Genomic DNA, 22,148 nt, shown 5'->3' with positions numbered 1-22,148 from the left:
AATTGGCTTCAGATGAGCTGGCCCTGCTTGTGATGCTTTGGCGTTTTGGCTCTAGCCTTTTCCCAGAAGGAAAGCCCAGGAGCTCCCTGTCCCTCCCAGCTCCTGCCAAGCCGCAGCACTATTGAAGATTTAATTTCTCTGTCTCTGGGGAAGCTCTTTGATGGAACAGATTTAATCAATTGTTTTTTGTCCTTGTTGCTAGTTTTTTAAAAATCTGTGTTTTTTTAAGTCATTATTTTCTAAGAATTTCTCTTAAGCTTTGGCAATTCTTAGGCCTTCTAAAACCAAGACAATGTTCTTTATCTGCTTTTCCCCAAAAAAATGACTGGCCTCACACCTGAGCTCTCATGGATTTATGAATATCAGATGGTGAAAAAATGGTTATGATGGGTTATTTGTGTCCTTTAAAAAGTAAGCAGTGGCCGGGCATGGGCTTATGGCTGTAATCCCAGCACTTTGGTAGGCCAAAGTGGGAGCATTGTTTGAGGCCAGGAATTTGAGACCAGTCTGGGCAACATAGTGAGATGCGGTCTTTGTCAAAAATTTAAAATATAGTCAGGCATGGTAGAGTGTACCTGTAGTCCTAGTTGCTTGGGAGGCTGAGGCAGGACAATCACTTGAGCCCAGGATTTGGAGGCTACAGTAAGTTTTGATCACATCACCGTACTCCAGCCTAGGTGACACAACAAGATCCTTTCTCTTAAGAAAAAAAAAGTAAGCAGCTATATATATATATTTTTTTTTCAATAAAAAGCGGCAATGACAATCTAAATGTACTTCAGTTCTTCGAGCCAAGTGTTACAACCAGACTTTGTTGGAGATAGTATTTCCTAATACTGCTTACCTCCTAGATGGCCCAGGATCACGTGTGCACATCAAAACATAGTGAATTCCCTTTGGCTGATAGTTTTAAGAAGTACTCTCTTTTGGACAACTAGATTTCCTTGAACATCAAAATATATATTCAGAACTTTTTATTTTAGCTATTTTGGAATGCAGGAAAATATTCAGAAACTGCCCTACACATATACCCTGCCTTGGTTAACCAGGTCTAATGACCCCTATTAGCCTCTTCTGGTTTCCACAGGCATGTCTTCATTGGTGTTAAGCAGTGTGCTGAACTGTGATTCAAAAAATAGCGCAAGGTAGCTCAGGAAGACAGCTGGCAGCTTACAGCACTCTCCAGCTACGCTACACTGCTTCTCTCGTCTCTTTCTCTGTTGTCTCTTAGTCTCTCTTTCAAGTTGTCTCCTTTATTGCTTCTAAACAGGCAGTTACTAACTGGAAAGATAACCAAGCTTTGTAAAGTTTCAACCTTAATTACATACGGAGTATTAGAGGCTAGTCTACAGACTGTCTACTCAAAAATGCAGCCCCTGGATCTCAGGTGCCATTTCATCTGCTCTGAGGGCTTGCCCTTATTTCTGGACTCCCAGGTTTATACAGGGGAGAGGAGAAGGAAATAGGTTTGTGTGAATGTGGGTGGAAAGGGACAGCACTACTGACACTGGAATTTGAGTTTTTTACTTTAATGTGCCAGGTCCTAGAAAAAGCACTTTTATATGAATTAGTACATTTAATCCTTACAGCAACCCTGGGAAGTACTAGTATTGTTATTTCTGTTTTGAAGAAAACCAACACTCAGGAAGGTTAGTAACTTCCTAAGCTCCTCCGGCCATTGTAGGTCTAACTGCAGAGTGCAAGCTCCTGTCACTTTGTTTGCCGCACAAATCCTTTCCTTATACGCCAGAATAAGCAATGATATGCTAGATCTGTGTGTTTGCTGATTCCCGAGGCGCAGATACTCCCACTGTGGCTAATTTCAAGCTACCAACATGGCGGCCCTGCAGGCAGAGTTGGGGAAGATGGACAATCGGCTTCACGGTACCACTGAATGGATGTGTCACATTTGCTTAATCACCAAATGGCACTGTGAAGTGCTCAGGCCATCCTCCTGCTGGGCTGGGAGGCTGGGGGAAGGGTCAGTGCCCTGCACAGCCCCATGGGCCTGGAGCCACACCTTGCCCCTTTAACTGCAGTTTCCGTCAGACCTTCTGGGCAGGGCGGCAGGGAGGTTGGGAGATGCTGGCATTGATGCCTTCAGAGGCCTTGAAAGCCAGCTCCCCCTCCTGCCTTTAGAAATGACTTCAAAGGGAACAGTTGAAGCATTAACACCTTGTTATAATTTTCAACAAAATAGGATAATGCTCTTCTGTCATTTTTTTCCTTCTCCTCCGCACTTCACACTCCCACCACTGTTTTCCTAGCAACTAATTACTCTGTTCTTTGAGGAGTCACTCTCTTCTTCTTTGTCAGCCGTGACTTTATCCCCAAAGTTCCATTGGGAGGCAGGACAGGCCTGCTGGAGGCACGCTGCCCCCTGGCCCTCGGGCGTGTGTGGTTTTTGGGTCTCCAGGACCCGAAGCGGCCACAGGCAGCTGGGGACACAGTGACTGTATGTAATACAAACACCCACAGGTTTGTATGTTCACATGGGAAAGTCATTCGTTTTGAAAAGGCAGCTTTTTAAAAAATATAAAGCCAGTTTAACAATAAAGAAAAAGTGGTACTTAAATAACAAATGTAAAATAGAGCTCTTTTCCCTGTCCTTAGACTCCTCCATGGGTCGCTTCCAAACTACAATTGTTTTTTTTAAGAGACGAAGGAATAGAATACAAACTTTCTGGGTCCCTACTATGTGCTGGGCATTTCCCTTTTCATCCTCGTGTCAGCTTCATTTCTATTAAAGTGATGAAGAGAATGAGGCTGGGGGCAGTTCATTCACTGCCCAGAGAGTGAACAAGACCAGCTCGTATGACATTGAGGGGAGCGGTCCTGTGGACTTGGCCAGAAGTGAGCAGCCCCTTCTGCAGGAGGTACCCAACCTATCACCCCCATCTGTCACCCCTCTGGAGTGGATGACCAGCGTCAATATATTAGTGTCTGTGACCTCTGAATCTTCAACGTCATGCTGTTGACAAGATGAAAACACTTGGATGACAGATAAAATGCGATGTTCTAGATGGTGTTGCACAGGGCCAACCTCTGTTCTGCTGAGGGCCATTAGCCTACAGTTTTTAAGGAAAGCAATCAAGGGCCATTCAAAACAGAGAGCTAAAAACAGGCAAGTTACATAAAAAGACCAAATTATACCTTTTAGATAAGAAATGGTCTCAAAGTTTTTTCTTCCTTTTGAAAAACCAAGTGCAAAAGCAGACTGCTTCAGAGCTAGAAGGGCTATTCGAAATCATCTGGCTCAAATCTCTCATTTTTCGAGGAAGAACTTTGGTTCAAAGAAGATAATGTATTTTTTCCAAGCGATAGTCACATGGCTTGTAGGGATAGAGCCAACTTCACACAGAAAACTTTTCACAGAAAACTCAGGAGTCCAGTGTTGTGATATTCTCTTCAATATACTGGGTCTCCATTTCTCTGTATTTTGTAGTGTTTTAAAGAAAAAAGGAGAGAGTAATTAGAAATGAGAAATTAAAAGAAAGAATAAAAAGGCTGAAAAACAATAAGGAGATGGAGTGGCCTTCAGTTATTTTATAGTTTCAGCTTTTAGCACCAACATTGAAATTCCTGCTGACCAGACCACAGCTCTTTAATTGTTTTTTATAAAAGTTATTGAGTTTTCCTTTCTGTCATAGGCTATGCCTTGTGTGAGACATGATAGTTTCTATAGAGTAAAGGATGTTTGGGGACTTGGAATAGTTTAGTTAGTCACTAAACTAAAACTAACCTATAAGTGGATTAATTATGGGTTTTCAAATCCCAGCTCTGCCACTTCTTAGCCATGTAAACTTGGGCAAGTTAATCCCCCCAGACCCCCACATCCTCATCTATAAAGTGGGGATAATGACAGCATCTACTTCATGGAGCTGCTGTAAGGTGGCTAGCTTAGCCTGGCCCATTGTAAGTAACAGGTATTATTGTAGTTACCATTCTTCAAATTTTACTTAGACTAAGATAATAAAAATCCTTTTGTGAAAGTATATGCGTGGCATCGAAAGGCAGCTTTCCTCTGTGTTCTTCAGTGTACTGTCCCATCCCGATTCTATGTGTCATTCTTTGGTTTTGCAGGGGAAAGTAGGAGACCAGGAAGCCAGTGGGTGGTTGCCCTCGCCTTGAAGGGCCATCAGAAATGGCAGGTGGCTGAGGTTCAGTTCTGTGGAGCCTTCTTTGCTTTCTCCTTCTCTATGAAAGAGTCTTGCTCCCTCTCCAGGCTTTACCATACTACATTCCGCTGATGTAGGGCGCACAGAATGTTTCTGGTTATGTGTTAAGCGCAGTGGAAATGAAATACAGACTATGAGGAAGACGAAGTCTTTGGCTAAAGGGATGTTTTATCCAGTTTTAGTATTCAGTGTTATGCAGTTGAAAAGACTGCTACAAATCATTTTTGAAGAAGAAAGCTTAGCTGTTCTCAATTCCAAATCTCATTTTACAAGCAGCAAAGGCCCAAAGAGGACAGCAGCTTGTCTGTTTGATGTTGTGTCACTTGCCTGGTGCAAAATGACTGGAAGCAGCTTATGAAGTCCCCTGTGCAGCATCGCAAGACAAAGCCTCAGCGCAGAATTTTGGGGAGAGTAATGAAAGGAAAACATGGCCTAGGTGGAAATTTGGGGGAAGTTAGGACCCAAAATACTTTATTATCAGGCTCTGTACACGTGCTGGTTCCTAGCCACCACTAGGAACGGACATAGATGATAACAAATAATGGCATTTGTTGAACTCCTAAGTTAAAACCAACTGTTGCTGAGGAGAAGCAAAGCTAGTCCTGATTTTGAGCAGGAGAGAAATTTTGGATTGTTGGATTACTGTAAATTTTTATCGATCTTTCTTTGGAAAAGTATAACATTCTTGCATTATATGTACAAATCCTGAGTACCAGATCTTTATTTTTAATAGTATGGCTTGTTTAGTCAGAAATGAAAGACTCCAAACCATACTGTGTCTCTATTCATGATCAAAAAAGTATTACGATGGCCTATTTTTGTCATCAATATCAGAATCAAAACCAGAAATTATATCAAAGCCTAAGGTAATATTCCCTAATATCACAGAGAAGGGTTTATGGCATAAGAAGTCATTAACCACTAAAAGTAATGTCAAATGTACCATAAAAGCAGTGGTTTTACAAACTACAGATCATAACTCTCGAGTAGGTCATGAAGTCTATTTAGGAGGTCTCACTTAATTTTTTTTTTTAGTGAAACATTAATTCAGAATATAGCAAAATGGTAGATGTCAGAGTAAGGGTGAATATGTATGTGAATATGTGGTTGTACTGTATTCCAGTGTAAAATACCTTTCTTACTTGGGTTATCCTCAAAAAAGTTTGAAAGTCATTGGCATGAAAGCATAAAAGAGACACAGTAGAGCCTTGGGCATGGGGGTCAGATTAAGGTTGACCTAGGCTTTTGGGGAATTGGGGGTAGAATGGTAAAGAAACACCCCCCACTCCCACCCCACCCCACCCCACCCCGCCAAAGTACCCATGGGAGATGCAGGCCGTGACTGGGTGTGGCAAGGATGCCAACAGACACTGTGTTTGCTCCTGAGCATGTGCTGTGAAAGTGGCTGTTCCTGAAAACAGAGACTCATGAGGACACGGGAGAGGATGCATTGTGGAGTACACATTTGAAATGTCAGAGGTCGGCCCTGAGACAAGTAGGCAAGGTCATGACAAAGTAGCACCTTCCATTGTCCTTACTCTCCCACCAGCCAATTCCATAGCCCTTCCATCCTGCTCTCCCCTCCACCTTTCACCTCCCCCAGCCACACTCCCACGTCAAGACTAGGCCTTGGATATCCTCTGGACTTGCGCTGTTCGGTACGGAAGCCACGAGCCCCATGTGGCTACACAGCACCTGTGGCTGTAGCTGGTGCAAAGTAAGATGTGCTGTAAATGTAAAATGGACACCAGGTTTAAAAGAATATAAAGTATCACAATAATTTTTCAACATTGATTACATTAAAATGATAGCATTTTGAGCATATTGGGTTAAGTAAAATGTATTATTAAATTTATTTCTCCTGTTTCACTTTTTACTTTTCTAAAATTACATTTGTGACTCATATTTGTGGCTTGAATTTGATTTCTATTAGCAGCTCTGATTTGGGCTTTCCTTACACTACCTCTAAAGTGCCTCTTAAAGACCTATTTCGTAATCACTTTGTAGCTCCTCCTTTCCCGATCTTCCTACTTGCTCTCCAATGTTTGAAATTCCTTCAAGAAAGGATATCATTTTTTTTTACTTAGTGATGAAATAAATTTAAATGCACAGTTTGAGTTAATACTTTAGTAGGAATAGGTTTTTTTCCCCAATAATTTGTACGTCAGTCAAGTTAACAACCATTAGAACCTTCCCTGGTTGTTTGGGTAAAGGCAAAGGGAAGTGGGCTCCAAATTTCCCAAGGTTTGGGGGTTGCAATGGTGGCACCAAAGGGACTAAAATGACAAGACATTTGTACCTGCCATTAATTTCACTCAGGCTGCTGCCTGGGGACAACTCTGCTATGGGAAGTTCGTGGCTTTGGAAGAAAGAAAAAAGTCTGATTTCACATTTTACTTTTGTTCCATAGGGACTTGATAATTGTAGTATTTCTATAATTGGGTTTTTTTTTTCCCTCCTTCTGAGCTAAATTTGGCTCTCCATTTGGATTTCCCAGTTTTTCCCCATTTAATTTCTTGACTCTCAGGATTCCAACAAATTTAAAACCATGCAGCCTTTTAGATTCCAATCGTAGCATGCAGTGAAGGATGTGTAGAGCCAATTGCTTGTTTCTTCCGAGGCCCAGTCCTCTCAGGGGTCTGCCCCCTGTCACGCTGTCCTGGTGGCCTTCCCTGCTCAGAGCTCAGTACTCTGGCCCCCCAGGGTGACCATGGGTCCCCTTGTTTTTTAAAGACTCCGTATATTAGACACAACAGTTAGGATTGAGTAAAGGAAAATATTAGTGTCATACTTCCTGGGGTTCTGGTTTTTGAAAGGAAAATAACTCTAGAGACCAAAGATTGAAAGATGGTTTGAAAACGGGATGAAGTTTTGGATCCGTTTTCAGTGTTAATGAGAATCAGTGTGGTTCCACCATCGAGGAAAAGCAATATTCATTATTCTCCCCACCCCCTGTTCCCCCAATAGGAGCTGTTCAGAAACCTACCGCATGCCAGTGATGGAGTACAAAATGAATGAAGGCGTTTCATACGAATTCAAGTTTCCCTTCCGAAATAATAACAAATGGCAGAGGAATGCCAACAAGGGACCTCATTCGCCTCAAGTCCCATCCCAAGTGCAGAGTCCCATGACCTCGCGGCTGAATGCTGGGAAAGGAGACGGGAAGATGCCGCCTCCGGAAAGAGCCGCCAATATTCCTCGAAGCATCTCCAGTGACGGGCGCCCCCTCGAGAGGCGGTGAGTGTGATTTCAGGGGTTTGCTCTGCATCTCTGCCCCACATTTCAGGAACACCAGACGAATAAGCTCTGGCTTTAGGTCTTCTCATCTTTTACTAGAAATCAAGAATTGAAACTGAGATGCATGCCCTAGTGGCTTTCAAAGCATGGTAGCATTTCAAAGGCATGAGGATAAACAAAGATATATTCCAGCAAAGCATTCGGCTCTGCACACTCATATTTGTGCTTTGCTCTTTAATTTCCATGTGATTATCAACAGAAATCATCACTGTGTACTTAGTGGCCATATGGATTAGAACTTAGCAGACTCTGAGGTGACAGTGACCATATTATCATCTTTGGCAGTCTTCGTTGTTTTGGGACAAATGATATGATAGGAGCAACAGAATGCAAGTGTCTGGTTGAATATCTGTGTTTGCATCACTTTATTAATAAAGAATAGTGAGAAGGAGAAACTATACAGTTCAACCATATTTTTCCACTGCTCTGAAAGTAGGAAAAAATAGTGGGGAGAAGGCATCCCACAGAGCTGGCTTAAAACATTCAGTGCTGAGTAAAATAAGCAAAAGAGGAATAGTTGAGGGATCCTGTAAAATCAGAAACCAGTGTTTGTTGTAAAATTGAAAGTCATGGTGGATTCCTTTGCAGAAGATAACTGGTTAACTCTCTGCCTTTACAAAGATTCCCTGGCGCTTTTGCCTGGTGTTAGCTGTAAAATGCAGCACTTTGAACTAGAGTCTAGTCCTAACGTGAGAGCAGATTGAGTACTTTCAAAACATGAATTAAAATCGGCTATAAAATTATAAATAATTGCACTAAAAATTTAGTCACCCTGAATTGTGTATGCTAATGAAGGAGACAGTTTAACTGAATAATCTGCTAGTCACTTGCTAGAAGGCAGTTTCTTCTTTCTGTCCATCCACTATCCTTTCCCCGTCACATCTGCTTTCCTTGATCACATGTCAGAATGTTTTTGTGGAAGCCCTTAGAGCTGGGGAGAAGTCTGTGTTTCAGGAACTGTGTTAGGCAGAAGGAAGGGTTCCTATCGAAGCCAAAACGTGACCCTGACTCATCTGAGCAGCAGGGACCAAGTCCAGCAAGAACAGGGTGCCAAGGAAAACGGTTCCCAGATATGCATGAATAATCCTTGGTCCAGTTTGGGAGCAGAAAGCTGGAAGTTTCAGAAACCACACTGTGAAGTCTTTATCTTCGTCTTACTTTCAGGCTGTTGCATAAAATGTTGTCACTTAACTATTTTAGCATACTAGGATACTATGTAGAAATAATTGAATTAAAAACAAATAGACAAATAAAAAAAAATAGTTCTCTTCCTAAAATTCCTCACTTAATCCTAGAGATTTATTTACAGAGCCTTGCTATTTATCTCAGTAAAAGAATCCTCTCCCAAAGTGTACCATGTTGCCATCTGGACTCCTCACTGGCGTAATGTTTGAGGAGGAAAACATCCAAGAGATCTCTGAGTACATTCTTTGTTCTGCTCATTCCAAACTTGGCTCTCTCTGAGGTGTGTATGAACTGGAATTCATGATTTGGCCCACATTTCGAAAGATGAACCTAGGAAACCATTGTTTAAAGAAGGACCTTTTTTTCCCCCCCTCTCAATACTGTTTTCTTTCTCTCTGGACAATCAGCAGGCTTTCACAAGTGAAATTGGTTTCGTGTTATTTCCTTTATGCAGTATTCCATATGATAAAAGAGCAGAATGTATCTTGAATCTATGTTGAATTTAATTTCTATAACAGAAACTAACGCTATTGCTGAACATTCCTCCAATAGTGAAAATATTTTTTGTAGCTAAGTATCATCTTTCTATGGGAAGAACTTTCAGTGCTGGAGAATGCATAACCCCTTTTTTACCAGATGGAGCTCCTTGAGTTCTAGAGGTTATTTGTTCATGTTCCTATGCCTGCCTGTCGCCTTAACGCTACCCGGGGGAAAGTGCCTTTCAGTGAGTGCCCACCTGTAGGACTGTAAGAGTAGCCCATGGCTCCTGGCCTTGGAGATGAAAGGGACAGACTGCCTGTGGTTTACAGGGAAATTTAACCCCCACTTACTGCCCCTTCAGGCTTCTCAGTTTCAGGTATACTTCGAGTACACTAGATTAGGACTTCAGCTCTTAGGATGGAGGGTTTAGATGACTTGTGAAATCTCAGACCTTCATTTTCAGGATAATAGTATTATCTGGCTCCTTTTCATTTTGAAGTATGTGGTAATTAGATGGATATCCTCCTTTTGTGAAAATTTGGAGTTCGATTTCCTATCCCACCATTCCTCATTTTTAGTATCACAATGTTTTTCTTTTTTAATTTTTAACTTTGAGGCATAAATAGAAGGTACTATAGATTGAGTATCCCTAATCCAAAAATCCAAAATCTAAAATACTGCAAAATCCAAACTTTTTGAGCACCAGCATGACGCTCAAAGGGAATGCTCATTAGAGAATTCAAAATTTCATATTTTTGAATTAGGGATGCCCACCTGTAAGTATAATGCAAATATTCCAAAAATCTGGGGGAAAAAAAACCACCACAAAATCCAAGCATTTCAAATAAGTAATACCCAACCTATGTTTGAGAAACTTTGTTTTGCTACTACAATTTCAGAAATATTTGGGAATAGACTCTTGTCATTCGTTAGGATTATCTCCTGAGTTTATGAATCCCCACCTTCATAAAGTTCTCTGTGGAATATAGTTTTCTTCATGAAATGTAGTAAAATATGCTCCATTTTCACCCTTCCCTTTAGAGTCTTATTGAGAACAAAGTAGTGTACTGGGATATGGAAATGAGGAGTCTGGGGACACTTCTCGTCCCTTTGACTTGCCCCTGCACACCAGCCCTGAGCTGGGTACCATTTACATTTGTACCTGGGAACTTTGTAAAGTATAATATGGAGCTTTCGGATGAATCATAAATAGTCAAAACAAATGGCAAGAGTTGACCATACTTTGAATCTGGCCTTACCAATAACAGCATGGCCTGATACTGAGATTAAAGGCTGCCTCACAGTTGGCATCACTGCATTCATAACCACCCCCCCTTGGCAAGTTGTATTTAACTGTAGAGACACCAGCTGTATTTGAGCTTAAGGTAGCAGCCGTCTCAAGTTTACTCTGCCCATGCTACATGAATCTGCCCACTCCATTCACCATGGCTGGATCCAGCATGGTCCATTTTGAATGAAAACATTAATTTACCGCTTATAAAAGCATACATAGTTTTTCTTTAATTGTATGCAATATCCCAGACTTAAAGGTCATTAGGCACAATTTTAAAAAAATATCCGTGGGATAGATTATTTTTCCTTTAATACCATGATCAGGATTTTTATGATATACTAAAATATGCTGATGTTTTGCATTTTGACAAAAATTCTTTAGTTGGGTGGTCCTCTCTGTACATTGCTAAGAGAAACTGACACAGCGAGAACCGATGATCCATTTGCCATCTAAGTAGAATAAAGTCTAATTCTGTTTGGTTTGAATATATGTGTTTTATGCTCTCTGAGGGGCCACGTTCTGATTACAGAATTTTACAGTATTTGTGAGAGTAGTATTTGTTAACTGAATTAACATTTACTCCACAGAAGTAGGTAGTATGATACAATCACTATTTTGGTCTCAGATTTACCTAGCGTTAAAGAGTACGATTGAAATAAAAATAGCTGGCTGTAGCACTGAAATTGATACATTACTGTGTTGAAACATAATGTGGGGTCAGTAATAAAACCCTGATCTGTGTTAATATGCTTATAAAAGTTTAGCTATTTGAGGGGCTTTGGATAAACAATAGGCGTCTTAGCACATAAGAGAATTTCCTTTTCTCCTTTTCTTATGTAAATATTTGATGTTAGATCTCATTGAACCATTGGTACTTTTGAGTTTTGCCTGTATGCCCCATAGTTCCCTTGTACCCGATGCATTTAGCTCTAAGCTGGATGGGGGCGGGTCTTCATGTTTAGTGTATGCAGTGTTTGTTACATGGCTGCATTTGCAGCCCCCCTCATTCCTTCCTCAGCAGACACCAGCACCACACAGGGTGTGACCGTTATGCCTGGCAAGTATTGCCGAAACAAACTTAAAAGAGTTCTCCTCTCAGACAGTGTAGTGATCATGTGCACATTCCATCTTTATTTTTAAGGAAAATACTTTCTAAATTTGTTAATGCATATCGGTTTTATGCTAATCTTCCACTGTGTCATTTTCTACTTTCAGACAAAACAAGCACCCATTTTAATTTTTACTCTTCCTTTGTTTGGAATACTAGCCATGGTTAGAAGTATCAGGACTTGTACCTTTTAAATACTGTCCGCCTGATCCCAGTTGTGTGACTTGACATGAGGATCCATAAATCGTGGAACTTCAGGCTTGGCTGGGATGCTCTGGCGAGGTCCCCACTGACTCCCATCTTTCTAAAACTGCTGGATGTTGTTCCATCATTAGCTTATTTGATACCTTTCACTATTCCCTCCTTCTGCAAACTCTGTTTCCTTATCTTCCAAAACTTTATTCCTGATTTTTTTGTGTCGTCTGCTCTTTACATCTGTCTTATTCTCCCCAAAATTAGCGTTCCCCATTCCTTCCTCATTTTTCTTTGAATCTCCCACAGTGCACTTTCTCTAGATGGTTTGTCTACTTAGTAACCTTGACCCTCGTCGGTATGTGGGCAGTTCCATAACTGATCTGTTTTGCCTTGGCCTCTTTTTCACTTGTCATATCCACATGCCGACTACCGACTGCACTTACATCTGTACTTGAACGTTATGCAAGTGTCGCACACTCACAAGTCCAGACCACCTTGGCCTTCCTCTGCCCCTCCTTCCACCTCTTCCTTCTCACCAAGGCGCTCCCCACCTTGGTGGATGGCTTTAGGGTCCACCCGAGTATGCAGAGCAGAGCTGGGATTCATCATCAACTTCCCCATGACCCTCATCCCCGTCTCCCCACACATTAACTTACCAATCCTTAACTTCTGTTGAGTTCCTCATTTTTAAGCTTCCTCTTTATCCTTGCCTTAGGAGCTCTCACTTTGCACCAAGATTCTTTTTCTTCCCTAAATTGTTGCCAGCAGCCTCCAGATTTGATTACGAGCCTCCAACTGGAAGGGCAATCTAATAAAAAATGGAAACTGTCCTCAGGCTGTGCCTTTCATTATAACCTTCCATGGTTCTTCACGGCCGTCAGGGTCAAGTCCAGCTCCCCAGCAAGCCTGCCGATGTGGCCTCACCTCTTCGTGTTCCCCTGTCTCTCTTACCCCACCTCCTGTCTCTAGCATGTAAGTGGCTCTCTGTTCTCTGAAAGTGCCATGTCCTCGATGCCTTTTTCAGGAGCTGCACTGCTTGGTCCACCCGTCCTCTCCCTCTTTCGGCAGCTCCAGTCCCGTGGCACCTTCTCTGTACACCCTCCTCCTCTCTACCTTAATTCCCCTCTGGGAATGTTCCTGTCACCAAATGCCTTCTTCGCTCATAGAGTTGATTATACTTCACTTCAGTATTACTCGTACATTTTTCCAACTTAGACTTATTAATCTTTGTATTCCAAAGACCAACCCACAGACCCCAGCATTTCATAGGCTCCCAGTGAATTTTTAAAAAACTTTTATTTAGTAATCAGACCAGGAAATCCTATAGTTTACTGTCTTGTCTTCACACTTCACCTGGGTAGTCCAGCTTTCCAAAATAAGATGGTAATGAGTCTTTAACATCAGAAGGGCTTATATGAATAAGCTTATATGAATAAGACAGAATTTAATCAATCCAGGAGAAAATAAATCAGTGTCTTTTTACAGAAATTAAATGATAGGTAAAAGCAAAACCCTTTGTAGTCATATACAGCTATAGCATTAAAGTTAGATTAAGTAGAATTCTTTTTCTTTGGTTTTTATTAGCTAAGTTCAGAATACTCCTGTTTTTAAAAGTGCATTGCTGGTAGAGCTTGTCTAAAATTGATTCAAAATGAAATGCAAGTTCTTCTTGATTGAATCTCCTCCTTTCAGGGGTTTTAGCTTGAAACTGAATTATGGTGTTGTATTTGTCAGCTAAGATAAAGGAAGAGAGTAGAGGGCCATCCATACTTAAAGTCGCCAGACTCCGAAGTCTCCATTTTCCTTCTCTGCACGGGGTCTATTGTGCTCTGGCATCCACAGCAGGATTAGAGTTTATGCGATTTGCAAATTCACGTTAAATGATATTACAACCATGGTTCCTGTTCAAGCATTCAGGAAATGGGCACAGCGGCTTGCGCTTGGCACGCCTCCCAGTTCTCGCTCATTTACAAACTCAAGTAGCTGGGAAGGAGAGGCTGATGCTCCAGTGTGGTCCCCAGCTCAGGCTCCTCAGTTGCTTCCCAGACCTTCCTCAGGCCTTGAAAGTAGCTGTTCTGCACTCAGCCCAGGAAAACATTCCCACAAGGGCTTCTTCCCTGCAGGACCACCCATGTTTTAGTGTGACCCGCTCGGAACCTCCTAGAGACCCCAGGAGTGCAGGCTGCACTTTCTTGGAGCCTTGGCTTGCATGCCCGCTGCACCACGTGGGAGCATGTGGCAGTGTGCAAGTCCCTTACCCCTCTGTGGTCTTTCCCCTGGATCAAATGGGCACCAGCCCCACCTCTAAATGTCTTTGAAGATGAACTAACTAAGGTTGAATACCCCTTATCCAAAATGCTTGGACCAGAAGTATTTTAGATTTCGGATTTTCTTGGATTTGCCAAATATTGGCATTATACTTACTAATACCAATTGAGCATCCCAAATCCAAAACTCCTGCATCTGAAATGCTGCAGTGTGCATTTCCTTTGAGTGTCATGTTGGTGCTCAAAAAGTTTTGGGTTTTGGATTTTGGATTTTTCTTAGAACAGGTCTGGCCCATAGTAAAGTGTAGTAGATGGTAGTTGTTTGTCATCATCATTGTGATATTTTAGATGTTCTTCCAAATACAGCAATGTGAAAGTGAAAGGGAGGTTGAGTATTGTAGGGATATGGGTAGAGCTTCCCAGCCTGGGCTGACACATCAGTGTTAGGCCTAATTTCGGCTAAGCAGGTGGCAAGTCAGTGTTTCCATGAGCAGGTTGTGTTGTCTTTAGTAACATTTAGTAACAGTGTCATGGTTAAATTTGGTGAGTCAGAAAGGATGAATTCGGGATGCCTGCCATGCTGAAAGCAGTCGTGGTGAATTGTGCGGTTGCAGAAGTCATAGGAAATTCGGCATAAACCATCTATGCCAATTGGAAAGGACCTTAGAGAGATGGTCATATTATAAGCAGTTGCATTCTAGAATGAGCAGTAAGGTGGTGTGTGTAGTGTTGTCCTGCATGTCACTAAGGAGCTGTACTCCTGTATACAGCCAGCAACTGGGTTTTGCCTTCCCACCCAGCTCGAGGGAGTGTTCTGCGTTAGGACTACCCTGGGAAGCTGGGCCTGTTCACACCTTATAGGAAGGTCTGTAGGGGCCCATAGTGGTCCTGGGGCTTTCTTGACCATCCCCCCTTCCCCCAACACACATACACAAACACACACACTGCACATGGGGAAGGCCTTCCCAGAAGCCAGTCTATCAAGTGTCTTGCTGTAACCCTCCTAAGGAGTCTAAGGGCCCTTGCCTGATAAGGACACTTCAGGTACATGAATACATTTATTTATCACTGAGAATTTAAATGACTCTCAGGGGGGAAAAATGTATATTCTGCCCTATATTTGAAACCACTGACATTTTTCTTTAAGATTTGTTGATTGCACAACACAAGCTTGTGGCAATTAGTGATAATTAAGACAAATTAGCTACCTAGATCCACCCCCACAGTTGCCAGTGTGAAATTTTCCTGTAAGCATCTGGTTCAGAGCCCTGGACAATGAACAGTCTACTGAGGTCTGTTTCTTCTCATGAAAATCACCAGGGATGGTGATGGAGTGGCAGTTTGGAGGTCTGCCTATCATTAAAGAGCTGAGAGAAGTGGATTTAATTTCCTTTTTACCTACAGGAACAATCACTGTGAAATAATTTGATGGTCGGAAGGTCCTTAGGACTGGGTAGCAGAGGTGAACCGATATCTTCACTTGCGTGTGTGTGTTTGTGTGGGTTGGGTGTGCTGGGGCTCTGACTGCTGGGACTGCTATAAACTGCTGGCCATACCACGACACGGCTTGTTAGGCACACAAAGATGGCCCTACCCATTTGCTGTGCCCACCCTTTTAGGATCTGCAGGCTGGTTTAAAAGAACATCGCACACATACACAAAGAGGGGCTGGCGGGGGCAGGGGGTTGACTCACACCCGTGGCCGTGCTTGTAAGTGTACGTAGAGTTCAGTTTCTCCTTGTGAGTCCCTGCTCCCGCGAGTCAGAATCAAGCCTAACAGTCTTCCAGTCTGTTGCTTCTTATTTGGCTTTCGTAGTTTCCCATTGTATTTTTTAAAAATGGCAATGACTGTGGCATACTGAATGGCATAAAAGGAAAGTAGGGGTGTAGAGATGAAGGTGTGGAGCAGTCCTGAATCATGATCAGCAATATGTGCTCAGTAAGGACTTCACTGAAATTGTTTGCTAACGGTTTGGACTTGATTATAGAACTCAAACTCTCTGAAGTCCAGGAGCGTTAGTGCTAGTAGAAATCTCTATGGGAAAGGAAGATAGGTTGCATGGTGCTGTTGTCTCTTATCCTAGTGTGGTGCCTCCTTGGGGCAGTTGTAAGGAGGGGACAGAGATGGCCACTCTGAGCAGGAGTCAGCATGGTGTGCTGTATTTCAGCTTCTAGTTCCATTGTTTTTGTTTGTCCAATGGGATAGAGGATGAATTTATTTTTTTTCCCCAGTTTTTAAAATCCTAGCATGCCCCCCAAAACCACTTAGCTTCTCAATGAAGGATTTGGTTGTGACTTCTTTTCATGAAGTATTTGTGAATATTGGTGGAGCGCAGAACTAATCAAAGAGGTTAATACTTGTGGAAGGCTAATGGATTCTTATCTGTTTGTATATCTCTTAAATTTTAGACGTATTTCACCAGTTCTCTTGCACCTTGAGGGGAAAACAAGAACAATTTCAGGCATTCCCTTTTATGCCTGCTGACCCAGGGCCTTACAGGACCAGCTCTGACCACTCCACTGCTGTGCTTCAGAACTTGCTGTACGTCCCTGTTGCCCAGTAGATGCAGTTTGTGTTTCCTCAGCTTACCATGTGAAAGCATCCAGCTAGACCCATTCATCCTTGCAGCCATGACCCTTACCAGTCTCCCACCTGTGCCCAGTGCTCATCTTACATGGCTTTGTGGGTGGCTGCATACACCCCTCAGTTCCAATGCCCTCACTCGTGACTTTTGTGAATATCCCTGGCTTCCTGCAAGCCCATCTCAAATGCATTTCCTTCATAAAGCTTCCTTTCCCAGAGTTTTCTCAACTAGATTTGACATCGACCTGCCGATGTGCAGTTCATACTGTCCTCATGACAGTTACATTTTATGTGTGTGTCTCTTAAAATTTATAGTTAATTAAAAATTATAGGTAACCGTTATTGAGTTCATATTCTGTACCAGGCTCTGTTCAAAGTCCTTTATGTGAGTTTTCTGTTAATTATCCCAGAGCAGCCCAGTAAATTGGTTGCTGTTGATCTCCTTTATGGATGAGGATGCACAGGGTTTGCAAAATGAGCTAATTTGCTCAAAGTCATAGCCAGTTAATGATGGAGCTAAGGTGAGAATTAGGCCATCCGACTCCAAAGCCACCGTCTCAATCACCATACTCCATGAATGACACCTCCCATCACACATGGACAGCGCTCAATACATGTTTGCAGAGTGAATGCATACATGTTCATATATGGAAGGGCCCAGTCACATTATTCTGCAATCAGGGCCCACTTCATGGGTGTGCAACCTGCACGGTTGTACAGGGCCCCACGCTCAGAAGGGTCCAGAAAGCTTGGTTTAAGTCCTGCTGTCATCTTGAAAGTCAGCATACTGTTTGAGCAGGGGACCCATATTTTTTTTTTCATTTTGCATTGAATCCCACAAATTAGGTAGTTGGTCTTGCCTGCAATCCACTTTCATTTTCTTTCCTTTAGAATCTCCCTTAGATATAAAATTGACTCTTCTCAAGAGACACCCACGATGTTTGCCAGGCTATGAACTCCTCACAGCTTGCTAGCAGCTATGAAGTGATCCATTTATCTCAGTGTGATAAATGCCATGTTTTCCTAACTGTGCAAGAGAGTTCTTCCTTATTGTAAATTGACCTTGTCCTAGGAGGCTCATCAGAACCGGATTTCTGCGATCTAGTCTAAACAGCTGATAGGAATTGTGTGGTCAGAAAGCCAGCAGTAACTCTGTTCACAAAGTACACAGTGGGAAGAGACGAAAAGATAGCAGTGAGTTGCTTGAATTTGAACACAACTTGTTCAGACCCTAGTCCGGATATAGCACCCAAGTTACATTACCTTAAATCACTGTAGAGAATTTTCTTTTCTTACATGCTTCTGAAAGAATCCTGGTTGATAGACATTGCTGAAGACAAAGGACTTTAACTTGGTCCTGCTACCTGAGTAGATAGCATTTTAATTGCCAAGTTGTGGTAAAATTCTGTGCTTAGCTATAGACTCCGTCACTGTTACTATTTGAAACCCTCTCAATTGTTTTTACAATTGTTCCACTGTTTGCAGTTGGGTTACAGAGGATCTTATCTCCTTGGACACATCTAAGCAGTATTCTCACTGTGGAATAAAAAGCAGGAAATAGAGGTGTAATTAATCCTAACTACTCAGTTAGGAAAATGTTTTACCATCAACTACTCAGACACTGAGAATTCCTTACCCGTAAATTGATAAATTGCAATCATTCACAATCTGGAGTGATCAATTTAATGAGAATCTGTGAACATTAACATTAGCACTCTATGAGTCAACTCCTGTGAGTTGACTCACGAGAAGGGTGTAGTGGGAGGCAGGGGTTACTTATTAGAAATCTGGGAAAAGTTTTTTGGTAGTTCTCTTCTCCCTTTCAATCTGGTATAAGAATGCTTCTAGAAAAATGAGGAACTCATACTAATCTTAGACCATCTTTTCCTACATGTCCAGCCCATTGAACTCTTTGTTTTCATTTCAATGAAATGCATTGAATGTAAATGAAAAGCAGGTGTTAAGTGCAGTCCTGAAGACTATGGAAGTGTTGTCAGGGGTGATAATCATGACTTTTTCAATTGCTGCATTCTTGGTACAATCAAAAAGCCTGGGTATTTTATTTCAGCAGAAGGAAGTAATAGGAAGTCCCAGAGTACATTTAGTATCAGTTATTTTGAAAACACGCAGTTATCTTGACTAAATTTGTAACAATATAGAGAAGAGAATCTCCTGACATTAATGCTAAAGTGTTTAGAAAATTTCTCTCTGACAGTGAGCATAGCAGTCTTAAAAAAGACTATTGCTTATATTCTGTAGAATTGAAAGCTCTCACAGTAATTGAAAGAGGAATTAATCTTTATCCTCTAAACCTATTGGGCATTAACATTAGACATTTGGAACTCTTTGAAACTAAACCAGAAAGATCTAGATTTATCTCACAAAAAGAAAAGGCTCTTATGATCTTGCTCTAAATTCACTAGACTCAGCAACCCTTAAAACAGAGTACATTTGTGGAACGAGGTATGGTGGCTCAGGCCTGTAATCCCAGTGCTTTGGGAAGCTGAGGTGGGGAGGATCACTTCAACTCAGGAGCTTGAGACCAGCCTGGGCAAGACACCATCTCTACAAAAATTAAAAAATGAGTTGGCATGGTGGGGCACATCAGTAGTCCCAGCCACCCTGGGGAGGCTGAGGCACTCCCACCCTGGGGAGGCTGAGGCACCACTGGAGCCCAGGAGTTCAGACTTACAGTGAGCTGTGATCACACCACTGCACTCCAGCCTGGGCAGCAGAATGAGGCTCTGTCTCTGAAACAAATAAATAACAAATAAAACAATACATGTGAGGTTGGGTGGAGCAGAAAGAGATTCGGGAAGTCAGCATGCTGGCCTCCTGTGTGAGCCAGTGGGGCTTACTGCTCCTGGTTCTTTAAGCACCTCTTCAAAGTGGCAGGACAGCAACCAGCCCAACTTCCAATAACAATTAGCTTCAGACTGTCTACAGAAGTGGACTGCCAGTACCCAGGCAGGCGGCAGCTTCCACTCCCCAAAGTAGCTCTATTCTCAAATATTCGTGTGATGGTATGGTATCAATTTCAGGGTACTTGGAAAAAACAGTCATCAGAATAAGGGCTAATTCTGAATTTTTCTTTGCCTACCATATATACATCTAGAGTCATAAAAACATTTGGGTGGCATTCCGTCAGTTGCTGTATGTGTGTTCTGTGTGTGTGAACAGTCAGAAAACAAAGCCACTATTGAGTTATATAAATGCAAAAAAGGGATGGAAGTGAATACCGGCCTTCTGGAAATGCTATTTTTTCACTTTGGGAAAACTCCAGTAACCAAATAGAATTTTCTGATGCATTTGCCAAATAAAAAATCTGAGGTTGAGAACTAACATAAAATAGCTTAGCTTAATGTACGTTTTGGAGAACAGGGTAAGAAAAGTGAGCTCTAAATACAAATATAAAGGTTACATCTTGACTTTTCCTATGCAATTATGTTTTCACTTCCTCATAGTAGAAACATAAACATTTTAACATTCACCATAAATGTAATTCATTGGCATTACTTGTTTACCCTGAAGAATCTAAGTCATCAGGCCCCCAGATGTTGTACTGGCCTAACTGTGTTAATGTTCTACTGCTCTCTCCAGTTTTTCTATTTTCTGTAATACCCCCTCCTTTTCACAGTAAGAAAAAACAAAGCAGCTATAAAATGAAACTATATTTGAAGAATCTCCATATTGGATGCCTATAAAAGCCAAACTCTTAAGGCCAAAAGGAGTGTGGCATCTTGTTACAGTTCGATTCATGTCATTCTTCGATCTTTTACTTGGTTTCTTTTTTTCTTGTAGCCAACTCCTCCCATTCCTCCTGGACTCCAGTCTCCCTCCAATTACTTTAGAATAATAGAAATTTGGGAGATGTCTCAATGGAAAAAGGGTAAAGGGAAATCCATTTTGTGGTACCAGATAAATGTCTTTATCTTTCTCTTATCAAAATACATTACCCAAGGTGTAGGGATCAGCAAGTGCCTTCTGGACTCTGACCCCACTGTAGCACCCCACCCCAATGCAAGATCTGACATCCTATGAGAATGCCAGCTGTGTGGTTAGCCCACATTTCTGTGTAGCAGCAACAAGATTGGCGATGATTCCAGAAGGAACATAGAAACTGCCTCTTTTCCTTCTCATCACATTCCCCAAAGACTGGCATCCCCAGTCTCTCCATCTGTCCCATTGCACATGTATTAGAGCAGGCCTTCTCAGTAAGTTCTCTCGCAAGTAGGCATAGGATCTGTGGTATTCACAGTGGTGTCTGGACTTAGACTTTAGTCTACCACCTGTCACTCCATTCCTTTTTCTTATATTTAAGAAGGCATGTTAACTTTGAGTCTGTTATAGTTGCTTTTAGTAAATTATTCACAAATTTTGGCACTTTATTATTAGTGACTATTTCTCAACTGATCTAGACCTATGATGGTTGCAAACCCTTGGCTTGGGACATCTAATGTAACTGTGGGCCTTTGTCCTGAATCCACCTTCTGTTCTTCATATCATATACTGCTGATATACTGCTGATAGGGATTCTTCATGCAAAAACATATAATAACCACCCAGAGATGTAAAGATAAACAAAGCTCAGTCCTGCTTCTTAAGGACAGAATCTAAATGGGGAGACAGACACAAAACTAACCATTTTATAGGATGTGGTATAATGGTGCAAAGAACTGACTAATACGAGATTTAAGCAGGTTGTATGAATTCAGAGCTATGATATTGGAATTGGGTACAGTATATATACACCATATTTTCTTTATCCACTCATCAAGTGATGGGCACTTGAGTTGATTACACATCTCCCATTCTGTAGGTTGCCTCTTTGCTGTACAGAAGCTTTTTAAATTTAATTAAGTCTCATTTATTTATTTTTGTTGTTGCTATATTTGCCCTTGGGGTTTTAGTCATAAATTATTTGCCTAGGCCAATATCTAAAAGAGTTTTTCCTACAGTTTCTTCCAGAATATTTATGGTTTCAGGTTTTACATTTAGCTCTTTAATACATCTTGAGTTAATTTTTATATATGGCTAGAGACAGGAATCCTGTTTCATTCTTCTGCTTGTGGCTTTCCAATTTTCCCAGCACTATTTATTGAATAGGGCATCCTTTCCCCAGTGTGTCTTTTTGTCTGCCTTGTCAAAAATCAGTTGGCCATAGCTATATGGCTTTATTTCTGGGTTTTCTATTCTGTTTCACTGGTCTATTTCTCTACCTTTATGTAAGTACTATGCTGTTTTAGTTGCTATAGTCTTGTAGTACAATTTGAAGTCAGGTAATGTGATACTTCTAGATTTGTTCTTTTAGTTTAAGATTGCTTTAGTTATTCAGGCTCTTTGGGTTCTGTGTGAATTTTGGGATTATTTTTTCTAGGTCTGTGAAAAATGACATTGGTATTTTGATGGGAATTGTGTTGAATCTGTAAATCACTTTGGGCAGTATAGACATTTTAACAATGTTGATTCTTCCAATCCATGGACATGGGATGTTTTTCTGTTTGTTTGTATGTCATCTGTGATTTCTTTCATCAGTGTTTTGTAGTTCTCCTTGTAGAAA

At 41.6% G+C, this 22,148-nt stretch overlaps 1 protein-coding gene and 1 long non-coding RNA gene across 10 annotated transcripts in view; one reads left to right on the top strand and one right to left on the bottom strand.

Moving 5' to 3' along the window:
• The window catches only part of SIPA1L1 (signal induced proliferation associated 1 like 1), a 350,098-nt gene that overhangs the window by 278,294 nt on the left and 49,656 nt on the right, over window positions 1-22,148 (top strand). For all 8 annotated transcript variants that reach the window (XM_012756105.3, XM_012756102.3, XM_012756107.3 and 5 more), the window contains one exon: window positions 7,146-7,415. In XM_012756105.3, the coding sequence (XP_012611559.1) occupies window positions 7,146-7,415 (270 nt within the window). The remainder of the gene's footprint in view (window positions 1-7,145; window positions 7,416-22,148) is intronic.
• The window catches only part of LOC142871450 (uncharacterized), an 84,586-nt gene continuing 79,776 nt past the window's right edge, over window positions 17,339-22,148 (bottom strand). For both annotated transcript variants that reach the window (XR_012919705.1, XR_012919706.1), the window contains 2 exons: window positions 19,281-19,338; window positions 17,339-18,124 (listed from right to left, as the gene is read on the bottom strand). This is a non-coding gene — a long non-coding RNA (uncharacterized LOC142871450). The remainder of the gene's footprint in view (window positions 18,125-19,280; window positions 19,339-22,148) is intronic.

The sequence above is a fragment of the Microcebus murinus genome, chromosome 6 (assembly GCF_040939455.1).
Source record: "Microcebus murinus isolate Inina chromosome 6, M.murinus_Inina_mat1.0, whole genome shotgun sequence".
Taxonomy (NCBI): domain Eukaryota; kingdom Metazoa; phylum Chordata; class Mammalia; order Primates; family Cheirogaleidae; genus Microcebus; species Microcebus murinus.
This window is presented reverse-complemented; position numbering and strand designations above follow the sequence as displayed.